Genomic DNA, 25,020 nt, shown 5'->3' on the forward strand with positions numbered 1-25,020 from the left:
AATAAATCTTTGAAATAACCTTTATCAATGTTTCTTATTTTTCATTCAGTTCTATAAAATGCCTTTCATACACTACTGTCAAACAAAAATTTCAATTTCCTCAAAGTTTCAAGACAAAAGAATAACAAATATTTCGTGCACAATGTAATTTGATTAAGCCAATATTATCACGTCTAAAAATACTTCAAGCAATTCAGTGAAAACCCGTTTTTTTTTTCGTATCAACGAAAACCACTTTCGAATAATCAATACATGAAAATAACAATAAGATCAAAAGGAAGAAAGGAACCTTTCTAATTATTTGAAGACTTTCAAAGCCGTGATATTATGCATCCAATCCGCGATAAAATTTTATTACAACAAAATCCAAGTTCTCATTTTGAAGTCCATTTTTTTCAGTTGATACCTTTATCCAACTTGTGAAAAATTCCATTCAAGTTCCTATTAATACTGTACATTCCCAATGTTTTGCTCAGGTCTTCAGAAGCGTCTTACTAACCAAATCTAAAATAATTCCAAAACATGCTGTACAAATATTCTACTCTTTGTGACAAACGACTTGACGACCAATTGTTCAGAAATGAAAATCGACACAGTTCTTGCTAAATAAAAAAAAAGTTTTACGGCGGAGTCAGGCTCAAAAAATATACCGCAAGATCACACCCCCATTCATAGTCAGAAACCAGCAAACCATCTAGTTTGCTAAAAAAAAACACTGCGTGACATCAATGACGTTACCTTTTTCATTTACAAAAATAACTTTAACTTGTCAAAGTAAGTGCAATTTCACAATGGTGAATATCAGTACAGTATGGGGCCCAGTTCTCGGCCGGGTCCAGTTCTCGGCCACTTTGTGTTTAACGCGTTTTTTCACACTCCAGTTGAATTAAAAGAAAAAGGTTTTCCTTCAAACAATAGACTGATTCATGTGCTTTAAGTATCTTGAGTTTGATCGCTCAATTCGATATAGAAAGCTCACACGTCGACTTTACGCGGAGGTAGGTGAATTTGCATTCCCGAAAAATTTGTTTGTTTACGGCTCCTTAAAATTCATGGATGTAGTTAAATCCGTATTTTATCCAAAAGCCCCCACCATACGAGCTAATTTTTGGCATGTGAAACGTAGAATAATTCAGCTTTCTGCTTTAGTTAACTTTTCGTTGAACCGTTGTATTTTTTGGTCTTAATTTACTTCGAAATTTTTTCTTGCGACGTTTGCGTATTTGCCAGTTCTCGGCCACCCTGCTCGCTATCACAGCTTAGCGCTTGGTTTTTAATATAATTTCATCTGCTGCTGCCAGAATGAAAGAAATAAATGTTTTAAAAATAAAGTTCAATCTTATCTCTAAATTTTGAGCTGACTCTTGTCTTGTCTATTATTTCTACAACACCTAAATGTTTCAAGACCTTTTCACTGCAAAATAAACCATCTAAATGCACGGGTCACACAATGCGGTTTTGCCAGAACCTGCACATAGGCAACTAGGCGCGTTAAAATCCTTCTTTTCTAAAGTTAAACAAAGCCTCATAAAAATAATTTGGGATCGATATAACATAAATAGGTTTACAGAGTGATTTTATGACTGAAAATTAATTGAGCATTTTTTTTTTACAGATAATTACGCACAAGCTTTTTAGTGGCCGAGAACTGGGCCAAGGTGGCCGAGAACTGGGCCCACAAATGGAGCTTTTATTTTTATTATTGCTCGGGCAAATTAATTTTTGACCGGTCGATAGCTTTACACCAAAAAGCTGAATAATGTAGCTAGCTCTGGGAGAAATTTCAAGTTCCTGCGGTTCTTCTGAGGTAAGAAATACAAGTTTACGTCAAAAGTGGCCGAGAACTGGGCCCCATACTGTACTTTGCCCCGTAAGCTTTTTTCTCTGTCCTTCCGCCGAAGCAAAAAAACACAACCTGATTACACATTAACCCAAAAGTCGACCAAGTGTGCCTGCAACGATTTCCTGTCAAAACTAAAATGAAAACCATTGCGGTATGCGTCACCCGTAGCGGTTTTGTAGCAACCCCAAGCTATCCCCGTCTTTTTGGCCGACAGGAGACTATGCTCTAGGACGACCAAAGGGTAAACTATAAATCGGCCACGCCCGATTAATAAAAAGAATTTCATAAATAAGTACCTGGTCAAAATGACAGCTTTGCTTGGATTCATCTCTTATTCCACGTGCGATGGAGCCTGGGACTGTTAATCACAAGGGCAAAGAAATCTTCAATTTTAGTGCCCCATGTGGCACTTTCTTATTCGATCCTGTGAACATAAGACTGAATACATGTGGTGGCATTTTCCCAAAAAGGCACAAACTGTACATATTAAGGAGGCTCGATGTAGTTTTTTTAGCCGAAGGGTGGTTGTTTTGAAAATTGAAATTCTCTGGCAAGCCAATGTTCAATTTTTGCCAAAATACACCATAATGATCAAATATGACCAAATTTTAATTTTTTACCGGTCATATTGTCAGAAAGATTACCATAGCAACCATTGACCGTTTCTTTTGTTCTCAAACAAGCTTGATTTTCTCGAAATCTAGATTGACTCTTGTTGTTTATTTTTTGATATGTTAAAGTTTAGTAGATTGACTAACTTTTGACAAAATTTTAGAAAAATCTGTAAGAGCGTTTTCAAGTAAATCAAGAATGAAATTTTCAGAAAAACCCTGTTTTAATCTAAAATAGGCACTTTTAAATTGTTTCGTATTATTTGAGCGCAGTTACTCTCACTGAAATATGAATACTTACACGATTAAAACTTATTTACTACAGATTTTCCTAAAATTTTGTGTACAGGTAGTCAATCTACTATACTTGAACTTATCAAAAAATGAATACCAAGAGTCAATCTAGATTTCGAGAAAATCAAGCTTGTTTGAGAACAAAAGAAAACTTCAGTGGTTGCTATGGTAGCCTTTGTGATTAAGTGACGGGTATAAAATAAAATTTGGTCATATTTGATCATTATGGTGTATTTTGGCAAAAATCGAGCATTGGCTTCCTTGATAATTTTAATTTTCAATACAACCACCCTTCGGCTAAAAAAAAAAACATCGAGCCTCCTTAAGTTTCAACACAACATGAAAACATAACTTTACCGTGGTGTAAAGCTCAAATAGAGCTGGCGTAAATTTGAAATTTTTTCAGCTATACGCTGACTTTACATTTTTTAAAGCTGACCTTTATCCCAGCTTTACACTCAAGTATAAAGGAAGATTAAGAGACTTCTTTACACCAACTTTAAATGACATTTACACACGGTAGCGTAAAGGTCTGTTTAACCGCCTTAACAACATTTAATTGATGGTGTAAAGTTGGATAACCGAATTTACACCAGATTTAACCACCTTTAATTTAATGTAAATACCAATTTTCATGCTGTGCAAACTGGCAGTTTTTGGTGTTAAGCTTTAGTTCCATTACAAGGCCCCGGCCAAAAATCTTCATTTTGAAGGCCACCATGCATGTGACATTTTCTTATTCTATCCTTTTGGACCCTGAGTGAACATAAGGCTGAATCAATGTTGTGGCATTCTCCCACAAAGGCCCAGACTGTACATTGAGTTTCAAACTGGCAGTTTTTGGTGGATTCTGAGTGTTAATTAGGTCTCATCACAATGGCCGAAAATCTTTATTTTGAGTTCCCCTTGTGAGAAAACTTATTCGATTCTTTTGTACCTGGATGAATCCACGTGGTGGCCCAAAATGTACATTTGGAGTTTTAAACGGTCAGGTTTTGGTGGATCTGGAGTGCCCACGATTGCTTTTCAAGCGAAGTTTTGTTTGTATCAGACTGGTTTTGGTGCATAAGCATATCTAGATGAAAATAATCTTCTTCCGTTAAACTACGTGATGGCATTTTATGACAAGTGAAGCAACAATTTTCTTGCTGCCGGCTCCGCATCCACGGCTGCTATCAGACCCAAATGTAAGGTAACAAAATTTGCTGAATCGCTTACCCAAATGTTATGGCGAAAAGTTTTGGGAGGACAAACACGGCAAAATTTACAATGAATTTATAAGGGTCTATAAGAATAGTGAGGGAAAATGTCTATTCTACAATTACAATGAGCTACAAGGTGATAGTACTAGGAAGTAAGAAATTGCATTAATATTTCTTTAGTTTTAAATAGAGATGTTTTTAAACTTCCGCGTGACCAGCGCCTCGGATTTCAGACGAATGTATGCAACCTCGCTCCCAGCGCTTTTTCCTTAGTAAATAGGGAAAAGCCCTGAGAACGAGGTTGAAATGTATGTAAAAATAAAACCTTAATTGCGCCTTTCCTAGACTTGCTTTAAGTCGCTAGTTATATTCGCAGGAGACCGCTGGATACGAAAATGGAGGGCGCGCACGGGAATGAAAAACAAAATGGCGGAGGATCGTGGCGCTACTATTAAGTCTTTAAATGCCATTTCAAGGGGGAGAGGGGAGACAGAAAAGAGATGGTCTATAAGGGGGGGGGGGAACTGTAGATAATTATAGCTTAATGTATAATCTATTATACTGCACAAATTCTGCTAGAATGCCCAAAATAGCATTCCCGAGGTTCTGAAAATTCAATTTTTTCATTGGTGGCATGCCCCCGGTCCCCTTACTTTATTATGTACCCCACCAACTATTTGGTTAAAAAAATTAACAGAAACTCCACTAATAACTACCTCTCTTTGATAAAACTGAGAGAACGTTAGCTCTTTTTGGCTTCTGACGTCTATTGTTGTATAAGTGTTGTGGTGAAGATGTCTATAATGTTGTAAATGGCGTGTCACGTCTGAGGTTCTGACACTAAAAGGTTTCAGAGGAGCATGTCCCAGACGCCAATACTTTGTTGTGTACTGAACAGCATCAACTATTTGGTTGCGTATACAGTCGACCGACACTAACATTTTAGGCAATATCATTTTTTGGACACTTTTAAATAATTACAAGAGAGATAATCAGGGCCCTTGGAATTTTTTTAGCGGAGGTCCTAAGCGTAGCACCATAACCATGAAAGAAGGAACACTATCGAAATGAGTTTTCATGGTCAACATGGATAGCGGCATGGTTCGCGGGCGCGTACGTACGGCGTACATACGTACGGAGTCGCGCAACATGGCGGCCATAGTTTGATGGTAGAAAGAGTGAAGCAAGAAGGCCATATAAAGGCGGCCTTTAAAATTTAAAGAGGTTTGAAAAGAAAAACAAGAAGCAATGAAACTAAATGTGGCTGAAAATTACGTGTAGAAAGTAATCGACCGCCAAAAAAGTGGACATTGAGAGCCATAATCGATCGATGACTTTCGTGTCTATCTGTAAAGCCAACATCGTACATGAAGGAGCATTCGAAAGCTAAATCGGGTTGATGTAATAAACAAACCATTTTATTGCTACAGGGTAAAAAAAACTTAAAAAAAAACTTGACCCTCTGAATTTGAACTCACGACCTCCCGAGCCGCAGGCTGGCACCTTACCGATTGAGCTAATCCGGCAGACTCTGTAATGCACGTTGAATATATCCTATATCAATGTAATAGATATTGTGGAGTCTACTAAACTGCTGCGAAATTATAACAGGATCGCGAAACTATTTTCTATTGCTAAAAAGCAGATAATTTACTGTACTCTAAAGTAATTTTTCGTGCCATGAGTAATGATTTTGCCCCGCTTTATTATTTTTGTCGTACTGCTGACATTCAGTTTAACCGTGAGCTATTTAAATTTTTCTTCCACCTATAAACCGCCATAAACATTAGTACTTTGGCCGCTTATTCACTAGAATGAAAACATTGTAAGCTCCAGTGAAAATTAAATAAATGGGGAGCTCCGCTTTTAGGCGTGCCTAAATCTATATATTATAATTACTTATAACTGCAATTTAATGATGTTTTTATACGCTTGGCCCGGTAGTCCGGTGGATAAGTGAAAGTATTGTGCACATAATGATAAAAGCATGAAACTTGGCACACAAATACTATAAATCTTGAGGAACATTTCAACGATTATAGGCATCTTGGATGTGACCTTTGTCAGGCGGAGGGGACGTTTCAAAATGGCCGCCAGGCAGATTCTTTGTTACGTCAACTTGGAACAAAGCGACTTGGTACAACGTCAAATTGTCATTTTTAGGATATTTATTCATTGATCTAAGACCAAAAATAAGAAATATGGCATCAAAATTTCTTTTTAAGTGTCTTACAGAATTTGAGTGGTATTTTCGAAGCTAAAATTATATATGCAAATTATGATTTCATTACACTCATATTAAAGAAACCCCGAGATATACTTTATGACTGTTCTGACGTAAGCTCATATGGGATACAATGATTTCAACCAACAAGTGTCCCTACAATTCGTGGCGCTGACAGCTACCACGTTTGCATACTTGACTGTACAGGGCAGATTTTCTTTTACACATCTACACCGTCCTCTGAAGCGCCTAGTACATCCCTCATTGATGGTGGCGTAAAGGTCAGCATCACGCACTTGACTGGCGATTAATAATGCTGAAAACAAATGCCAAACCCGTTTCATGGACAGTTGCGTCTCCTGTGTGCGGGTTTTTGCTTTATCAGGACGCCAACTGAATAAACTCAAATTGTTCTTTTGTATATCCTATCACTAGACGAGTTGTGCATTCTACTATTCAGCTGATAAAGGACTCGTTGCACTAGTGTTCGCTAAGCTCTTTTAAATTGCGGACAGAATCGATGACTGCTGCATTCATTATTCTTGATCGAGGAACGATGCTTGGCTTGCTAAAAATAAATGCAAAATATGATGTTATCGTTGTGAAGTAATCATGTTCTTGTAATCTTAGCTTAAAAACTATTATAAAAACTGTTATACCAAATGTTTTAAGTTCCTTGTATTTTATCGGTAAGGACAGACTGCAGTTATCACAAAATGGTGAAAATAACAGAAAAATACAATTTGATGAGTTAGGTCACCTGGCTGGTCCTCGTGGTGATGAAGCTGTGAAGCTGTTTCCTTCATGTACAAAACAACGCGACATTCGCCAATGATCCTGGACATCTCTGGTCCAGACACCATTCTTTAAACGATGCACCGCTACATTCTGGCTGACTTGTTTGCCACTTTACGTACAATACCTGTCAAGCTTATACAGAGCTCAAGCTGTAATCTGGTGTGCACGGGCGGTCTTCTTGACATGCACCGTTAAAAAAAGAATTTGAAGTTCCTGCAGTCGCTTTTTCAACTTGTACTAGTGCTGACGTCCAGCCACTGCCATCTGAAAGATCTCCAAGTGCTTTTAGAAAGTGCTTTTAGCAATGCCATCTTGATGTGTTTGCCACCCATCATTTCTTCAAATGACTCCTTCCAATATGTTTCTGGTCATATCCACTGGATTTGCTTTGAATTCTGAACAGTGGTTGAACAAATGTGATCACAGAAATTTTCCCAGGATTAAAAACTGCCACAGCCTTTTTCAACACATTCACGGAATGACAAATCATCGCCACTGACTTCGAGTCATCCGGGAAAGAGGAACAAGTGCGCTGACTGCTGCAGGGCCATGAACTGGGGTCTGTTGGTTGTTGTCTTATTGAGTGGTATGCAGCCCAAGGTGATGCAAGTCCTTATCACTGGCACTACCATCGATAATCTTGCTGAGATGACCGGTCGTATCATTGTCTTCTGCTACAGGCTTATTCATCAGACTGCACCTGGATTGTTTCAGTCCACAACCTTCTGGAACAAAAGGCTCCTTCTTTGCGACGGTGGCTGCCGGTACAAATGTGTAGCTGTCCGGTCTTGCCAGACCCGGAGATAGAAACGCATGATTGTTCTGTGCCACGATTTTCAGTGTAGGGATCCCTGAACAGTGTTATGCCTGTCCCAATGAAGACTCCATGTGCACTAGTTGCTGTCGGACCATGGCCAATATTATCGACTGCTGATATTAGGAACACTCCAATGTTTAGTGTAGACAGGCAAACTGTTTCAACTGTCTCGAAGTGGCTAATGACAGAGTTACCAAGGTCTGCAGACAATCCTAGGACACGGTCATGTGAAACAGATACTCCCAGCCTGTAAAGTGTATCCACTAGATCTTTTGATCTTGTTCTTGAGTGTACTATTGCACCTAGAAATAGTGGCAGTGGCGTCTCTCATTGTTCGAAATGCCTGGTGTTCGAAAAGGGTTTTTGACGCCGGCGCACACAACTGTTATACATTATAAGAGCACAGCTTCACTCTCATCGTTGAGAAACAGAGCAAGTTGTGACAAGTAGCTAGCTTTGTCCTTAATGTTTGTCCCACACATGATAACATTGAGGCACCGAATTCTCCTGACAATTTTCTGGGAATGAACTAGTGGTCCGCGTTTGTTTCTTAACATGTCCTCGTGAACAACGTTTGCAGCACGACTTTATCATTACTTTGCAGCTTCACTCTCATCGTTGAGATAACACGATCTTGGAGATTTTCCGACGTATCCATTGGCCACAAACAGCACATTTGGAGCCTCATTGCATCCTTCCAATTGTGGAAAATTGCTGAGAATTTTTTTTTCAATCTAGTAGAATGATCTACTGAGGAGTCCCGTCCAAGCTGATCCATTCTATAAGCGTAAGCTGCTTGTATATATGAAATATGTTCAGCAAAACAGTATTAAAACAAGTTTAAATACTTTTTTCAAGAAAAACAAAAAAGGGTACAAGATACTTTTATATAATCAGTGTGAATGAATTCTTTTGAAAATCTAATTTGCATAAAGTCCAAAATGGCAAAATGTTTCCCAAAACATTTCAAAATTTCAATTTCTGAACAATTTTTTAAATCTGGAATTTCTTTAATAAATGACCATCCTTAAAAATATTAATCAAACCTTCTAGTAAGTAGTTTTGCATTATGCTGTCATAATAAACATTCTGGCTGGCGGCCATTTTGAAAAGTGCCTCTGTCCCCCCGGAAAAAGTCATATCCAGATTGCCTATAATCTTTAAAATATTCCTCATGATTTATAATATTAGTGTGCCAAGTTTTATACTTTTATCATAAAATGCACGATTAGTTCCTAAAATGACACTTATCTCCTGGACTACGGGTGTTGATGGGATCCTGATGGTCACTAAAATATAAAATGCTCCATTAGGTGGAAAATTCTCACTGGCTTTTCCACACAAACAATGCAAAATGCACCCACCCCCAGACAACTTGGAGGACCATCTATTCTCGTCTAAGGAGACCACCTTGGACGTATCACGTGACGTTCGCTTATAGCCATAAATAGCTCGTAGCTATTGACTAGAAGTACACAGACAAATGGCCAAAACATTTTGTTTTATTGGCAATAAATGCAATTAGCACACGTTTGCATTAATGACCTACGTATTTCTATTGCCATGTAGCAATAAAAAGCTAACTTCTACTTTTAACATTTATCGTGGATAAATGCCATATTTCTTCAGAACCTTTTCCAGCTACTGCTGTTGTATAGTGATCTCCTTCTTTAGAAGCTCTTCGATATTTTCCTCTCTTTCGTTCCTTTTAGACGTTTTTCTTTGTCGTTCTTTGCAACTCTCCGATGCTGGCCCGAATCCCTATCGCCTTGGCCTTCAACTGGCTCTATAGGTACTCGCGTTCCCTTGAGTTTCAATTTGACCTGGGTTACTCCTGCCAAATCCAGGCTTGGGCTATTCAGTGCGTCAGGAAGGTTGACACTCCAGGTGGTGAGAGCAGCAATTCCATCGTAGTATTCTTCATATTTGTCGCTTACTTTACCAGATTGCGTCACCTCGTAGCCGCCACCTTCTTTGATCTGGTAAGAGAACTCTGTCACTCGAGGGGGAGCAAGAAACTCATATCGTGTTCCTCTGAATACATCTGTCATCAGGCCAGTAAAGGAAATCCATGCAGTAATCTCTTTCTCTGTTTCATCTGGGTCAAACTCGGCGCCTTTAAAATATATCTCAAACTCGTCCACGTGAACCCGCTCGTGTCCCCTGAAAATGTGTCGATCGTTCTCGTCAAGCTTGAATAGAAAGCTTTTAGTGCGCTTGAGCTCTGAAATTGGACATTTGAGAGTGTTCAGTGCCAACTGGTTTGCTCCTCCACTTGACCGCTTCTCCAACTGGTGTCTCTTCTGAGAAATCAATGCCCGCTTACGACGAGAATTGCATTCTCCATCGTCCGCTATTGTTATGGTTGCTTCAAATTGCTGTGGAATGAAAGGTGCAAAGTTCGCAACAGCATTGATAACAGCGCTGAGACCCTGATTAACCTTCTCGTGTAAAGCGTACAAATCATCTGACATGGTAGGCATCACAGGACATTCCGACAACCAGTTGAAGAAGTAAGAATCACAGAAAGACATCAGCTTTTCAACCATTATGTTACGAAGTCGTTGCTTTTGCAGTGCCATTTCTACCAATAGCTCTCCGTTCATTTCTGTGTTTTCTAGTGCATTGTCGCGAGATGCTTTTATATTTGCCTGTGCTTGATGCTGTTCATTCTTAAGTGTTTTTAGTTTTGTCAACCTTGCTAGAAGCTCTTGAACCGTGATAGACTTTTCATGGTATCCCTTCCCCCAAATGGCTACTGTCTTAAGCGCTGCTAGGTAATCTGATGCCCCTGAGATATCGCTAGCTGTTCCAACTCCAAGAAATGCGTCTGCTTCTGCCTCAAACACTTCCCACTCTTTGATCATAACCGCCAAACTTTGGTCATTTTTCTCGGGCATAGATTTTGAATAGTAATCAGAAATGCCAGTGCCGGCGTAGGGCAGGACATCGTAATGAAGATCCGTGAACGCAGTTGCAGCTTCAGTAATCTTGGAAATAGAGTCCATTATAATGTTTATCTTGAAGAGGGTCTTCTGAATTTTACTTATGTCACTACCAAGAGAGCTCAGTTCAATTGTAAAACCCATTACTGCGCCAGCCCCACCAGCAAATATAGTTGTAATTCCTCCGAGCACAGAGAACACTGCGTTAGCAATCTGCTGGTTTGAGTACGCTCGCACCCCTGCCTCGAATGTTGCTTTGGCAGTGTCTAAGGCAGTTACTGCATCATCAAGTTTGGCTTTCATTGCTTGCACATCCTTTTTTGCTGCTTGAAGTTCCGTTTGCAGGGCTTCAACGTCCAGGTCGTTTTTCCTCACGATAGTTGTCATAAGTTCTGTCATAGAGTCTGTGGCTTCAATCCCTGCCGCAAAGTCTTGGGATATTCTCTCGAATCTTTCATACTTCTGTATGGCCATTTTTGCGTCATCCTTTATGAGGACTAGAATCTTCTCATGTGCTTTCAGCGATAGGTAAGGTACCTTGTAAAATCCGCCAGCACGAAGGGAAAGATCTTCTAATAAATTCTTTGCATCCAATCTTAGAGCATCCACAGATCCTGTATCTAGTTGTTCGTCCTTGGCTGCTCGAACTTCATCTAAAACATGCTGAGTCAATGTAACTGGAAGACTTCCTCTGAGCAACTTGCCTTCCTTTGCAAAATTTATTCCCTGTGCAACGACTTTTGCGCAATTTAAAATCAATGAATATAGTTCAACATCGAGAGCTCTCTTTGGATTTCGCTTGGATTTGATAGCAGCTTGTATTGAAATATCCCTTGTGTTGTAGTTTCCAGAGCATGAAAAAGGTACTGATGACTTCGATGTATAGATGTTCAGAACTGTTCCTTGGACATATCCTGGCCACGGGGAATTGCCTGAATAACGGTTTTGACACAAAAGTTTTCCATTTACAACTTTAACTGCTGCCCGGCGACCTGTAGTTGGCGTTGTATGTTGGGCGTTATTCCACAGCACAATTTCTCCTCCGTTTTCTTTTAGGATCTCATTGGCAAAGAAAGCAACTTTGGCAAGGCTACTTGGAAGCGTCAGAACCCCAGAAATCGTTATTTGGTGCGCATAGACAACGAGTTCGGTAGTGGTATCTCCTATATATGCTTCCAAATCAGATGTCTTGATATTTAAGAATCGAATCTCAACGTGGGGCTTTATGCTGGTCACACTCTTCAGTTCGTTGTCATCTACAAACTGACACTGAGTGTAGCAGTTGTTATTGGGGCACTGGTCGCAATTTGTTCCATCTGAGTTGAGCCTATAGCCAGGAGGGCAGACACACATGCTTGTACCGGGTCCTGTGTAGACACAATCGGCATTACCTTGGCAACCACCATCATTTGTCTCGCAATTGTTGATGGGAAAACAGTTTTCGCCATGCTTCTCGTAGCCTTCAACGCATGTGCAAGAGCTTCCACAGCTGCCATCTGCAATTTAGAGAAAAAAGAGCGATTCAAACAGTGTTTATTCAACATTTCACTCTGTAAAAACCAATAAGGTGACCAGCAGCGTCCTCTGTTATCGTTATCAAATATCTACATAAAAATTCTTCTGACAGATCTTCTTAAATTTTCTTATCTTAAATGTTGGCAGAATTTATTAAAATATGCCATAGCGTTTCCTTTATCAAGAATTGTTGTTATTGTGAGGAAAAAATTGTTACTCTTGGGACGTAGTGTTATCTTTATCGCGAATCCGTATAACCGGCTGCAGTACAGGGCACAGAGGAGTAAGTTTGTCGGCACTTTAAAATTTCTACCGTGCAAAACGACCTTCTAAACGATCTTGCAAACGTACGTGATACAGTGCCGGCATGCGACACTATCTGTTTACACGCCTGATGATATCGCTTACTGACAGTGGTTGGGTAGTGGGTAGTGGCTGGTAGGGCGAAATAAATCGTCTTCGGGCGCTGGATTTCGCTGGATCACGTACGCTTACAAGATCGCTTAGAAGGTCGTTTTGCACGGTAGAAATTTTGAAGTGCGGACAAACTTGACTCCTCTGTGCCCTAAGGCTACAGTTGTAATCTTAGCCTTTTTAGTTGGTATTGAGTTGGAACCGTGGTTGGATGTAACCTTCGCATTAAGAGTGATCTTTGGCCACTGTATCCACTGGCGAGAGGTCATAACAAAGGAAAAACTATGGACAACAACTGAGCAGAAAAGGATCAACATCTAGATAAGAAGGCAAAAGTGCGGTTGGATTGGGCACACCCTCAGGAAAACTAACTGCAATGTCACCAAGTAGGCACTGAGATGAAACCCACAGGGGAAGAGGAGCCGAAGCCGTCCCAGGAACACCTGGACAAGAATTGTAGACGACAAGGCGAGCAAAGCAGGCTACACCTGGTGGCAGCTTAAGGATAGCCCGAAACAGACCACGATGGCGAGCAATGGTTTTCGTGTACCTATGCTCCACTGAGAGCGAAAGGGTTTAAGTAAGCAAGCACGTTTGGCCAATGAACTTCATAAATGAAACATTAAAAAGACGTACCAGCAAAATGAAATGTTGAAGCTGGGCTAGAGCATTCTGTTTGAATCACCAACTCCTCGTCATCCGCTGGACTGTTTCCACCTCCCTGCGGCTTCACGCACTTACCTCCGCTATAACCAAGGGTCGTCCCGTCGTAGGTAAAGGTTGCCAATCCAGATGATGTACAGTCTGTTAGAGTCAGTGCCTAGTGCCATGAAACAACAGCAAATCAGCACTTGATGCTACACAGAATTTAGAACGAAACTACATTTCTCGATTCTGACTTTCACTTATCAAGGTACAGTTAATTTGTTCCAAGGCGTTGGTTATTGGAACAATGTAAATTAGCCTCAAACGGTTAAAAATAGGGTGTCATTGACCACTTTTGTAGTTGCCATGGCAACGCTTTATGACGTCACCGTGACTTCAATTTGTTCAATATGAAAAACCTTTACAAATATGTTTTGAAAGTTAAACGTCAACATTACAGGTTTAGCAACAATAGAATGCCAAAGACGGGAATGTCTAGACTATTACGAGTCACTTATGGTAACCTTTGTTTGCATTGCATCATATCTTACCGTGTCATCTGAGCCGGGATCTGCGACACATTTTCCACTTGCCACATGAACCAGTGGCGACGAGAAGCTTTCTTTATAGAAGACTTGTTCGCCAGACGTACAGGGAGGCTGAGATTGGAACACCAGCTTGTTTGCTTTTACACCAACACATTTGTCGCTTGAGTGTTTCAGGTATCCGTGGATTCCTGGGAGAAATAAATAAAAGTGTCTATCAAAATTTTAGACCCCTGTTATACTGTAGGTATCGCCCTTCGACGAAGGTTACGGAAATAATAGAGGTCCTGCAGGTAACCGCCAAATAACCAGTAACCTCCAAATACCAGGTAAACTCCAAATACCAGCAAATATTACACCTTATTCGAAAGTTTAACATATAATACGCGCGGATATTTTGCGAGTTGCGTAGCAAAATGTCCGCTCGTATTATATGTCAAACCATCGAATAAGGAATTTATTATTCACTAATTTTTTCACTTTGTTTGGGCCAATATTCCGCAAGTTTGTCAGCCCGTATTTTTGCCCTGTGTAATAACGTGGCATATTTTTCGCATTATTTTGCCCTAATATGGTAAAATGGCGCAATAGTGGAATAATAAACAGCCATAACTAAAGAAATTAGAACCAAAGATAGGCTATTATGAGTTAAGTTAACTACCGGTAGTACCAATCCCCTTCACAATCTGCTTCCACCCCAAAGAGGAAGGAGCCTTAGGAAAAGGGGAAACCCCTACATTCTGCCACGTGTCAGAACTGAACGTCATAAACGCTGTTTTGTGAACAGATGCCTTTTCAATTTTAACTAATTGTTTTTCATATTTTTGTAATAAATTGTAATTATTTATAGCAGTAGGTTACATGAAATTATGAGTCCAGACGTATGTTTCTGGGCATGTTTCCTTTGTAGTCTTCTGGAGGTTGCCTATTTACCGAGTTAGGATTTCGAGTTGGATTTTCGAGTTGGATTTTCAAGTTCACTCCGGTTAGCCCACTATGCACTACGGTTAGCCTGTTTACGGTAAGCTTTCAATAATTGTAATGGGTTTTGCTTTGCCAAAAAAATCCTGACTCGAAAATCCTAACTCGAAAATCCAACTCGAAATCCTAACTCGAAAATCCAACTCGAAATCCTAACTCGAAATCCAACTCGAAATCCTAACTCGGGAGTTAGTTGGTCTCAATCTTCTGTCTGCTCAGGTAGTTTCGCTGTCTGCCTGCCTGCCCAGCTGTCTGTTCGCCTGGCTACCTGTCTGTCTGTCTGTCTGTCTGTCCCTCTTTTCTTCATTTACTTACTTTTTAATGCAAAGCTGGCATATGCCTTTCCACACTCTGCCCTTTCAACTAACACGGTGTCTTCATCAGGATCCAATTGCCCAGCCTCAGGGACCAGGCATTTGCTGGTGAATACGTCTTGTAGAGAGTTTACGTTCGTGAACTGAAAACTTTAGGGAGAAAAATTAAGGCATAAGCAAATAAAGAGAACAGAACAAGGACCGTCTCTACTTTAGATTTCTTAAACCTCTTTTCCAAGCATTCCTTTTTACAATCAACATATATCATTTATATATCACACATATGTTTATATCGTTATGGGCTATCCTGTCGAAATAAACATGTTATACCCTACCCTACCCTACCCTACCCTACCCTACCCTACCCTACCCTACCCTACCCTACCCTACCTTACCCTACCCTACCCTACCCTACCCTACCCTACCCTACCCTACCCTACCCTACTCTACTCTACTCTACTCTACTCTACCCTACTCTACCCTACTCTACTCTACTCTATTCTACTCTACTCTACTCTACTCTACTCTACTCTACTCTACTCTACTCTACTCTACTCTACTCTACTCTACTCTACTCTACTCTACTCTACTCTACTCTACTCTACTCTACTCTACTCTACTCTACTCTACTCTACTCTACTCTACCTTACTCTACTTCACTCCACTCCACTCCACTCCACTCTACTCTACTCTACTCTACTTTGAAAAATATACTGCCATGTATTTTTGAAATTCTGTTATCTGAAATATATTTTTTCAATTTAATTGTACTAAGATAATTGAGTGTACTAAGATAAGATAATTGAGTTGATGAAGGCTACTATACTATAGCTACGTACGGAGGGCACTGTCCAAGCGACTGATCAACAATGCAGTCTGTGCCTTGTTTAATACTCCCATCGCTTGACCAGCTCAGGAGAGCAGTTTTGCTTTTGCAGTTAGTTTTAAGTACCAGCCTTTGGTTGATATAATGAGCGCATTTCCCACTCTTATGCATGAAGTAACCGTAACCTTTTGGAGAAAAAAAAAAACAAATACGTCTTGTGCCTCCATATCCCCAAACGAAAATATGCTCTAAAACATGGAATATTACTTCGGAAACTCAACAATATTTATTTTAAACAAAGGAAATCTAAATCCTGACTACTTGTGGATACCTTATCTCAATTGGCAAAGATTTGTTTAACGGTTCTTTTATCTGTTTGGAATTTGTATTATATTAATTAACATCGTGTTTCCCATTTTTCCAATCACCTCAAAGCTCGTTAAAAGTACTCCAAAAAATATCAGAAGCGCGGTGGCTTAATGTTGGTGCGCAGGACTTCGGATCGAATTCTAGCCCTGGCTGGGGCAATGCGTTGTACTCTTGTAAAGACACTTTATTTTCATATTGCTGTCTCCACCCAGGTGTATGAATGGGGTGCCGGCGAACATACTAGTGCTGGTGGTACCTAATCCAGTGATGGACTAGCATCCTATCCCATCAGCAGCCTATCTAGAAAAACCGGTATAAGCCCAGGCCTGATGGGCCACTAGGCTCGACAAAAGGCTTTACCTTTACCTTAACACTTAACACTATACTTCTACACTGTCCAAGCCACGTACTTGTAAAATATCGAAATTTAAACAATGAAAAGGAAAAACTCTTCTTTAAAGTACTTTTTTACGATTGACACTCACCGTCACTGAGGAAGTCTTTGGGACTTGGCAAGTTATCGCTAGGACAGCACAAAAAGCCATCAACATTATAGCCAGACGTTTGCGAAAGTATTTGGCAAGTCGCAGCGTCCAGGAACGCGCCCCCTACCACGAGAAGTGCTTTGTTCGAGCTTTCACCGGTAACGCCCGCAAAACTCTGACCCCCAGGGCTTGTGGCGCAAACTTCAGCTGCCGTGCAGAGTCTTCTGTTTGAATAATCGCAGTGATTTGTGCTCGTGTCAACACTCGAAGCTGCAGTAGAGGAACCACTAGCAAACCAAGACGTGCCTCTATCTAAAAAGCAGAATTCGCATAATTAAAAAACAAAATAGTTAGTAAAACCTCCGGTAAATGTTAATAAATGAAAACTTAAGACTGGGGCTCACCAGCGACGCAGGTCCAAGAGCATTGAAATCGCTAAAACTTTGCTTGCTGCCAAATAAGTTAATTTTAATTGAAACGAAAACTTTTCTTTCGACTTCGCTCAGTCGAAAATAAAAGCGATTTCGTTTAGGATATTGTAAAGCCAGTGTCATCAAAAGTAAATTAGGAATGGGCTATTCTACCCTGGCAGTATGTCAGCTATTAATTTTAAAAGATGTTATTGTATCATACTTACCAACTAAACGAAAAAGGCTTGCGCTTGCCTGGCACGCCGCATTTGAAGTGCTCAGAGCTCTTAACTTGGGATCGTAGCCTGAGTGTTTAGTTACACAGTAATTAGTTTCCAAAAGAATCTGCCCGTTTGACTGTACGAAGGCATGGACAAGGTTTTCATGGTGTGCCCAGTCCCCCGGCCATCTACCACACGGAGCCTGTTGAAAAAAATGTAATGGTAATGGTTCTTGTATAGCGCATTTACAAAGATCAATGCGCTTCATAGTTAGAGTACGGGACGAGATCGGACATCACCCTATCAGCCGCTATTCGTCCATATATATGATCTGGTCTCACCACCCGAACCATACATGCATGTGAATAGGCCAGACCACAACGCCGGGAACTCCGTGTCCTACTCTTTGCATTTGAAAGATATAAACAACAAAAAATGGAGGCATTATTATTAATGAACCTCGAGCCTCACACAAGCGCTCCCACCCTCTTTTACGAATAAGCGCCACACGCGAATGATTGCACCTCCTAGTCATTATAAATTGAAATAATATGAATAATCTTTATTTAAAAACAAGGTCAAATCATGATGCCTACCCCTCCCCCATGTATATTAAAAGTTGGTTTGAAGCACCGTGGATCCCGATTAGGTTTCCATTATATTTAAAATCTCCTACCCCCAACATACATACATTATACAAAATGTTAGTGCATAGAAGTTATTTGCTATGATTTAGACTTCGCTTAATGAGCTTTGTCACTTAGATTTCGCAGATTGTTGGTCTAAACTGTTTTGAAATAAGTGCTAGGCCACCTTACCCATAAAAATTATCTTTGAGCATCTATAGAGAAATGAAACCTTAATTTCCGGATAAAAAACAATCAACGGCCTTAAATATCGATTTTTAACCGCGCTGCGCGGTTCTTGCTCTGCTCGTGGTTTCGTCGTGTGGGTGACCAGACCCATACTCCCACTCGGCCAACGCGTCAGCCGTGCTTTGAATCACGCATTTGAATCATTGACTTACTAAAGTTTTTACAATCATTCTACTTGCCAGGAGCTGTGCTACTAAATCATTCCCCTATTTAACATGTCTGCGCTCTATTTAGCAGGAATTATATATTTTTGTGGCATTCGAGCGTTCGAATCAGAGCTAGTACAGAATAGGCCAGCAGCTATGCTACTAAATCATTCTCCTATGTAACATGTCTGCGCTCTATTTAGCAGGAAATGTATATTTTTTGGCATTCAAGCGTTTGAATAAGAGTGATTACAGAATATTCACATTGCAAAACTGTACTTGTTTTGACATGTTCAAGCTATTTTTATGCATACAAACCTTACGTCATTCAAGCAACTTTCTCTTTTCTCGGTCGACCAGAACATGGGTCACGGCTTTGACGCAATGTTAAAAGGTATAAATCCGTTACCAATGGAAACTTTACGAACATTTTGGACTTTATTTAGCTTGTTTAGAGTAAACGGTACTTTTTTTTATTATCTTGAACTGTTGAAATATATGACAGTTGTTGGCAGCCCGGTTAAAACTTCAAAGAAGTTCTTGTTTTTAAGACGCGCGGAAACAACACAGTCGAAAAAGTAAGCTTTATTTTCTCAAGATGTATGATTTTAATCCGTTACCATCTTAACTTTGTCAAAATCGCCCTGCGTAAGCTTAAACGATGGTGACTTAAAAAGCTATAATCACAGTGTATTACAACGACAGAAGCTAAACTAGAGACAAAAAACTCGGTTTGGTTTCCTTATTTTAAATATTGTTTCATTTAACAGAATTGCCTCTACGATCCCCTCATCTACGATCCCCTCAATCTCCTTGATTGACTGACCGGTTTTCCAGGATAAATAAAGTTATTATTATTATTATAACATAAATTAGGGAGGATTGTATGTAGTATCAGTCGGAGTCATCTCTGTCTGCTAAAAACACAGGCACGCTAAGCGTGCAGGAGTTATTTTTTCAATTTATGGGGTGGCTTGGGGTGAAACTGAGTGATTGTCCTGTTGGGATGGTTTATGCCATGGGTTGAGCTATTTGTGTATGGCCCACGGAGTCACTTTTTTGCACAAAATTTGCTTGCAAACAAAATAATTTTTACGTGCATTTGATACATCAGAACTGTTTTATTCAATACGTAAATTTTCATCATTTAATTGAAAAACAAAAACTAATTCAATTATCAAAATGTCACAAAATGGCACATTATTATTCTGTTTAAGGTCGCGCAGGACCCTTGCTCATTAATATATTCATTAGCCAATTTTTTTGTTGGAGTGCTATCTTGTAAAGCTTTAATTCACTACATGATGGAATTACATCATGATTGTCCTTTTACTGAGAGATGACCGTTGTCTGTGATGTTACAAGCCCTTAAAAGTTTAACTGAAGATAATGCGATTTTGTGTCCAAGTTTTCAGCTAGCACAGCGCACCAAATTAAATGATTATATAGCCTAGTGATAAATCGTAACTTCTTTTGTGCTCCCACTAGAACGAAATTTTCGATTTCAAAAACTGCTACAAGTTAATGGCTTCTAAGAGAGTAAAAATTTCCTTCTCAAAATGAAGATAGCATGTTTCAAAGTTTAGATTTCATATTTTTACTCTCTTAGAAGCCATTAAAATGAGTCCGTAGGGAGTATATGTGTCTTGGCCTGCTCCCAAGGACAAAGCCTATCACATACCCTGAAGACATCTCGGTTCTGAAACCAATGAACGCACTGGCCGGCCACTTTGATCAGCCCGTTTGTGTCTAAGATCACCGTTGCACAGTCAGAGGTGGCCAAAAACGCTAAATCATACAGGCACTGACTAAAGGGTCCACGTGCACTGGCCTTGCATGTTCCACTTGGATAGCGAGTCAGTCTACCAAACTTGAGGCATTTCTTACTTTCCTTGTGTTGCATTGTTCCCCTAACAACACCTAAACAGTTTTAAATTAAGAGGGCACAGCAGTTAAAAGCAAACAGGAACTTTAATATACAATCTTACTAAAAAGATGCAACTTTTCCACAATCTGCTGGAAAAAATTAAGAAATAGTTTAATAGAGACAATATATGGTCGTGAACAGAAGCATATCACTGTCGTGAATCATTATTTTGCCCCCACTGTTGAATGGAGCGAGAGTAAATTTGAAAATAGAAACATGGGAGGTGAACGAAAGGAAACAATTCGACCTAGATAGAGGACCAGCATGAAAACCAGCTAGGGCTGACGTGGCTTACCCTCTAAATATCGTAAATTTTATTATTATTATTTTTATTTCAAAGTATCAAACTGGCCAAGAAATCCTAAACGTGGTCGTATTGCTAATAAACAGTAAATGAGCAATGGCAATGGGACTTTCTGACACCACAATTCTGTACCGTTTCTCTTTGGTTTCCTTTTTTTATTTGTGTCCGAAATTTTAACTCAAGAAACAACGTCCGTTTTTTTAAGGGAAGACATTTTCGTATAGTAATTGACAACAACATACCATTCTCAAAATCAGTAAATTCACTGACACAGCTCTCTGCAGCCATCAAGAAGACAAGCCACACCACCAAGGTGTTCATTCTGTTACGTTGAACTGCTGCAGATCAAAGAGTGAAAGATAGAGGCGCTATATAACTAAAACACACCAAAGCTCACAACTAATATTCCAATAAAGAATTAGAAGTCACTGCGTTCAGTTAAAGACGATAGTTGACAACTCTGACCGAAATTTCTCGCTGCTCCTCTTAAGAAAAAGGTAAAAAAAAATTCAACACTCCATAATTATTCACCACATAATTTAAATGGCAAAAAATCTCGAAAGAGTTGTAGTTCTTTGGATGCTTTTAAACCGCTATTTTTCCTGACATGTTAGCGGAAGAAGATTGAAGCGCAGCCAGGATAAGACATAATAAAAAACAAACGTTCACTGGCTAAAAAGATTAAAAACAATGAGCTTTCGGCTGTCGCTCTACAGCCTTCGACGGATAAAAAATTGAATACAAAATGGATAAAATATATACAAGCAAGGTGTGATAAAAAGAAAATAATGAAAAACAAAAGCGAAGTAAAAATGTGCTAATTAAGATGCTATTTTTTAAAAAGAATACAATATTGGCTTGGAATGGGCTTCGAGTTATTGTCAGCATGCTTAGTAGCAGAGGTGTGCCAAGCTTCCAAAGTTTTTCTAATGCGAAAAGAGCCTTTGTCAATTACACTAGAGCTTTCAAAGTCTATGCGATGGTCGAATGACCACGCATGTTTCGCAATGTTTGAGCCATTCGCACAGGTTTTTACATTCCTGATATGTTCTTTTTTGCGGGTTTCAAAGCAACGGCCGGTTTCACCCACATAGCACCAATCACAATCAGCACAAGGAATTTTGTACACCACATTTGGTTGTTGTTCGACTGGTGGTCTAAATTTAGGGGATGGAAATTCTTGTTGTAATGTCTTGTGGGGTTTATTAATTACTTGAATGTCGTGCTTTCGAAGAATCCTTGTTAGTGGTTGCGTGACACCATTGATGAATGGAAGTACAGCGTAAGTGTTTAAATGCTCCTGAGGCGCAGCCCATTTAAAAAACATATGGACAAGTTCTTCTGGTGAAGGGATGGCATGTGTAGTTGGATTGGAGAATTTCTTCTTTAGGATGTTAGAAATAATATTGGACGGATAGTTGTTAGCTCGTAGGGCATCAGTGACGTGATTGATTTCAGTATTTTTCCCTTGGGCTGTGCTAGGGAGTTTAGTTGCCCGGTGTAAGATGGTCTCAGCTGTGCTAATCTTATGGCTTTTGTCATGGTGAGAATAAAAGTCTAAATATCTGTCAGTGTGGGTTGCTTTGCGATAAACATCGATGGTGATCATGTTATCTTTGCGGGAAACCAAAGAATCTAGGAAGGCGATCTGTTGGTCAGATTCCTCTTCGATGGTGAATGAAATGTGTGGATCAATAGAGTTGAGAGTAGCATGGAAGGAGTTAACAGCATTTCTTTTGATGATGCAAAAACTGTCATCCACATGGCGTTTCCACACTTTTGTCCATATGTTTTTTAAATGGGCTGCGCCTCAGGAGCATTTAAACACTTACGCTGTACTTCCATTCATCAATGGTGTCACGCAACCACTAACAAGGATTCTTCGAAAGCACGACATTCAAGTAATTAATAAACCCCACAAGACATTACAACAAGAATTTCCATCCCCTAAATTTAGACCACCAGTCGAACAACAACCAAATGTGGTGTACAAAATTCCTTGTGCTGATTGTGATTGGTGCTATGTGGGTGAAACCGGCCGTTGCTTTGAAACCCGCAAAAAAGAACATATCAGGAATGTAAAAACCTGTGCGAATGGCTCAAACATTGCGAAACATGCGTGGTCATTCGACCATCGCATAGACTTTGAAAGCTCTAGTGTAATTGACAAAGGCTCTTTTCGTATTAGAAAAACTTTGGAAGCTTGGCACACCTCTGCTACTAAGCATGCTGACAATAACTCGAAGCCCATTCCAAGCCAATATTGTATTCTTTTTAAAAAATAGCATCTTAATTAGCACATTTTTACTTCGCTTTTGTTTTTCATTATTTTCTTTTTATCACACCTTGCTTGTATATGTTTTATCCATTTTGTATTCAATTTTTTATCCGTCGAAGGCTGTAGAGCGACAGCCGAAAGCTCATTGTTTTTAATCTTTTTAGCCAGTGAACGTTTTTTTTTTTATTATGTTAGCGGAAGTTAACAACTTTGAAACCCTCCTTGCAAACCTTAGTCTTTTCGCTTTTAAAAGACTAGTCAATAAAAGCTGATATTATTATTATAATCCTAAGTTTTCTTGGCCTAGTATTTCGAGCGACAGAGTCAGAGTCGTAAATTAATGTGTTTATCCCTAGTAAAAATTGAAAATCGCAGTCGTTAGCGGAGTCATAAGGCAGGGCCGTAACCGGACTTTTGGCATAGACGACGCAAGTTCTTGCTTGGAGGTTCTGGGGGGAAAGCTCTCTAGAAAATTTGAAGATCTAGAAGCTTTGAAACGTTTTCTTAAACAATTTTCTTAAGGTATTTCAGGAAAAAAATCAATCTTGTTCAACTGGGGATTATTTTTCCCAACTAAACATATTGTTTTTATATTTGGATTTAAATCAAGACGAGGCGGATTCTTGCTAGTCACGGCACTACATAAGCTCCACGGAATCAGATTGGAAGAAAACTTTGCCAATTTGCCTTGATTTCGCAAAACTTGTTTAATACTGGTCTGCATTAACAAACAGTTAGTCTTGAAATTGGCACAACTGATTTTAATTTTCCAAAGCAATAGTTTCGAGTAACACTGAACAAAAACACGACAAAACGAAATTGAAAACAGTTTGACTTGTTCCTTTGTGCTAGTTTGACGACTGTACCAAGATAATTCTGTAGTAAACTGATGGTAACATTGACTATAAAGAATATCGAAGGGTATTAAATTTCGCGCCGTTAATGTTCGTGGGACCTTTTTTCGCGTGTCTTTAAGTTAACGATCTTTTGAAAATCGCGAAAATTAAGTCCTGTGAAAATAAGTAACAATAAAGTAGATTGACAAAGTCGCGAGCAGAAGCTGAAAAAGAAACCAATCACAGTGCTAGTTATAAGGCCCTCCGAGTGCTTCCTTTTCTACTTGCGGCTCCGACAATTTAGTTTTCACTAGTTCATAAGCACCATATGAACATACGGGCGAGTCATAAGCGGAATTTAAACTCTGCTAATGAATTCGTAGGCTTGATTTTCAGTAGCTCGTAAAGCTCTGCCGGCTTCTGATTACAACTCCGACTGCAGTTCCGTCGCTAGTGAAAACCAGCCTTAACAAAGCACTATAAAATGAAGATATTTTCTTTCACAAAAAGTAGTTAATAATTAATTCTCACGTTTACACGAGATAGCCTAAAGGGCTCTTTGATTGACGACACTGTCGGCCTTGTAATTATCTGGTTGATAATGATGTAAAATAAAAATAAAAACTATTTCTTATTTTGGATATTTACCATAGTTTCAGTAGACCAAACTATACTTCTCTTTGGGTGCGCTTTGTTATAAATAATCAATGTTGTGAAAACTGACTTTTCTGTGTGCAAATTTGTAAAAAATGTATTTTGACAGGAACGAAACGATGTTCTAAAGTGAAATAAATTGCATAAAATCTAATACTGATTATTTTTTTTCGAAATTTCGTTGTATCTCGTCGTAGAGTAAAATGTGATCGCTCAAATGATCGCTGATTGAGGGTGCTCCGCGGCGTTCAAATTTCCAAATAAATGTTTATTTTTTGTTTTGTTTATGTATTTCGCCTCGAGAACTATACAACAAGATTTGTGCAAAAAAAATTTTAAAGCCTTTAAGTATGAAATAAATCCTTATAATCGTTTCAACAACACTCCTCTATGAAATATTTTTAGAAATGTGTTATAAATAAGAAACTTTTTAAAACTGTGAACTCCATTCTTTACGCTCCCTCCTCGGTTTTACTTTAATTCGTGAATTTGTTGATAATTTGCACTAATTTAAAACAACTTACCCTTTGCTTTAAAGGAG

At 39.3% G+C, this 25,020-nt stretch overlaps 1 protein-coding gene and 1 long non-coding RNA gene across 2 annotated transcripts in view; both read right to left on the reverse strand.

Moving 5' to 3' along the window:
- The window catches only part of LOC144647135 (uncharacterized), a 35,904-nt gene that overhangs the window by 10,868 nt on the left and 16 nt on the right, over positions 1-25,020 (reverse strand). The gene's annotated exons all lie outside the window — the stretch shown is intronic.
- Positions 9,067-25,020, reverse strand: LOC144645907 (uncharacterized). Its single transcript, XM_078505428.1, has 10 exons — positions 25,004-25,020; positions 20,954-21,049; positions 20,162-20,400; positions 17,466-17,661; positions 16,829-17,140; positions 15,988-16,159; positions 15,150-15,298; positions 13,860-14,044; positions 13,300-13,483; positions 9,067-12,230 (listed from the first exon to the last, which is right to left on the reverse strand). The coding sequence occupies exons 2-10, from the start codon at positions 21,030-21,032 to the stop codon at positions 9,460-9,462; spliced, it is 4,287 nt and encodes a 1,428-aa protein (XP_078361554.1). The 5' UTR covers positions 21,033-21,049; positions 25,004-25,020; the 3' UTR covers positions 9,067-9,459.

This window comes from Oculina patagonica, chromosome 3, assembly GCF_052425735.1.
Source record: "Oculina patagonica isolate OP01 chromosome 3, crgOcupat, whole genome shotgun sequence".
NCBI lineage: Eukaryota > Metazoa > Cnidaria > Anthozoa > Scleractinia > Oculinidae > Oculina > Oculina patagonica.

What these genes read in the sequence shown, in the direction of transcription:
- LOC144645907 (XM_078505428.1), bottom strand. Translation starts at nt 21,032, where the DNA reads ATGAACACCTTGGTGGTGTGGCTTGTCTTCTTGATGGCTGCAGAGAGC. An exon ending in AAGCCTTTTTCGTTTAGTTG is followed by an intron (nt 17,141 to 17,465) that starts GTAAGTATGATA and finishes TCTGCTTTTTAG; the next exon opens with ATAGAGGCACGTCTTGGTTT. An exon ending in TGCCAGCTTTGCATTAAAAA is followed by an intron (nt 14,045 to 15,149) that starts GTAAGTAAATGA and finishes TATTTCTCCCAG; the next exon opens with GAATCCACGGATACCTGAAA.